This window comes from Pinus tabuliformis, chromosome 1_1, assembly GCF_031772625.1.
Source record: "Pinus tabuliformis cultivar Carrire ecotype Pingquan chromosome 1_1, CPIR1, whole genome shotgun sequence".
NCBI lineage: Eukaryota > Viridiplantae > Streptophyta > Pinopsida > Pinales > Pinaceae > Pinus > Pinus tabuliformis.
Genome location: NC_142297.1, coordinates 939938382 through 939940528, shown reverse-complemented (window position 1 = coordinate 939940528; position 2147 = coordinate 939938382). Strand labels below are relative to the sequence as shown.

At 44.2% G+C, this 2147-nt stretch overlaps 1 protein-coding gene across 1 annotated transcript; it reads right to left on the bottom strand.

The window, feature by feature from the left end:
• Positions 1 to 775: 775 nt before the first annotated feature.
• Positions 776 to 1636, bottom strand: LOC149217569 (uncharacterized). Its single transcript, XM_089390286.1, has one exon. The coding sequence runs from the start codon at positions 1634 to 1636 to the stop codon at positions 776 to 778; it is 861 nt and encodes a 286-aa protein (XP_089246412.1).
• Between the last annotated feature and the right edge of the window lie 511 nt (positions 1637 to 2147).

The window sequence follows — 2147 nt, the reverse complement described above, 5'->3', positions numbered from 1 at the left end:
AGAGGATAATGCCGTCCATAATCTGTCTCCCTTCCACATATCCAGACTGTTCCTGAGAAATGAGCAGTGGCAAGAGGGGCTTTAACCTGTTTGCAATGACTTTAGAGATGACTTTGTATATTACGTTGCAGAGAGCAATCGGCCTGAATTTGTCCGGGGTGATTGAGTCCTCCTCTTTAGGGATTAGGGCAATGAAAGTAGAGTTAAGTGAGGGAAGCAGCCAATGATGTGCTCGCGATTCCTCTACCACTTGCCAGACTTCCAATTTTATCAGCTCCCAGAAATTGTGGAAGAAAGTAGTGGTGAAGCCGTCTGGGCCAGGAGCTTTTCCATCTTTGAGCTGGGCCATAGCAATATCCACTTCCTGAGTTAGAATTGGATGGAGGAGAAGTTCATTGTGCTCCTCCGTGATTAGTTTTGGCACATTGTGTGTGATTCTATCAATTGCAGGACGTCTGTCAATTTCAGGCTCTTGATGGACTTGCTTGAAGTGATTGAGGAATTCCTTCTCAATTTCCTCATGTTGTTCGACCCTTTCCCCTCCTTGTTTTTGTATAAAAGGGATGTTATTGCGCATTCTTCGTTGAACAGTGGTTCGATGGAAGAACTTAGTGTTTCGTTCGCCCTCTTTCAACCATCTGATCCTAGACTTTTGCTTCCAATATATCTCCTCCTGCTTTCTTCTCTCCTCCAGCTGATTGTGGATGTGCTGCTCCTGCTCAAGGGTTCTTTCTGTGTGGCCTCCTGTGATTATTTCTTGCTGTAGTTCCACTAGTTATTTTTGAAGATAATGTTGCACCTTGAAGATCTTTCTGAAGATCTCGCTGTTCCATCGCTTTAGGTTGAATTTTAGATGTTTGAGTTTCTGTTGGAACTGGTACATCTTGGAGCCTTCTGGCGGGATGAAGGTTGTCCAAGTTGTGTTAACAAAGTCTTTGAAGGAGGGATGGGTAAACCAAAATTCCTCGAAGCGAAAAGGTCTTCTTGTGGCACTGCCAGGACGTTGCCATTGAAGAGCAATAGGCCAGTGATCCGATCCTGAGTGTGGAAGAATGGCCGCTGATATGTCTCCCCCTAGATGAATCGAGTTGTCTGAAATTAGAAACCGATCCAGTTTGGAGGCTATTTGATGCCTGCCTGCTCTTCGATTGCTCCACGTAAAAGTGCCATTACAGAAATGCAGATCTATTAGAGAGGCGTTCTGGATGAAGTCTTTGAAATGGGTGTTTTCCTGTTCCAATCTGTTTCTGCCCCCAATCTTTTCCTCCAATTTGGTAATCATGTTAAAATCCCCCCCTATAATCCATAGCGGGTACCTTCTATTGAAGTTTAGAGCTTCTATGGTGTTGAGGAGAGCAATTTTTTCCCCTGCTTCCTGTGGGAAGTAGACATTCGAGAGATTCCCATGAATATTAGTGCCAATAATGTGGAATGCAGCCTGGATTAGATGATGAGAAGCGTGAAAGTCTAAGAGAGTAAGCGCTTGAGAGTTCCACGCAATGGCTAGCCCCCCAGATGCGCCAGATGCATCCACAACCACCGATTGACATCCTGGCCAAGCCTTAGAGAGGATAGTACCTAGAGTTGAGCTGTTACATTTTGTCTCCTGGAGAAAGCATATTTGCGGCTTTTCCATTTTTATCATATTTTTTAACATTCTGAGTTTTCCTGGGCTATTGAGCCCCCTTAGGTTCCATGAAATGAGCTTCATGATTCACTATTGGTAGAGGGCTTATAGTACTTCGTAAGCTTAGCATACCTGCCTGAGTCCACCAGGATTTTCCCTATCGCTATTGTTCGTTGGAGATTAGTTCTTCTTCCCCTTTTTTGGAATCTTTTGGGGTAGGGCCTAAATCCCATTGACTTCCTGATTGGATGCCGAGCTGATACTGATGGTAGGCTCGAGAAATGACCACTTCCAGTTTGTTGAGCTGAAGCTCTGGGATACTTTCATAGGCCTTCTTTTTGCATGCTGCTTCTAGTTCTAAAATATCTAGTCCATTCAGATCTATGCTTTCTGGTTCTTCCTCCATCTATTGCACCTGGTTATTTCCTTCTGTGGGAATATCTGAGCTTTGGAGGGGATCTGAAGATCCGTCTACTTCCATTTCATTGTCTTTTTCTACCTGCTTCTCTTTACCTTCCAT

Coding starts and splice junctions, on each gene's coding strand:
- LOC149217569 (XM_089390286.1), bottom strand. CDS start 1,636: ATGGAAAAGCCGCAAATATGCTTTCTCCAGGAGACAAAATGTAACAGC.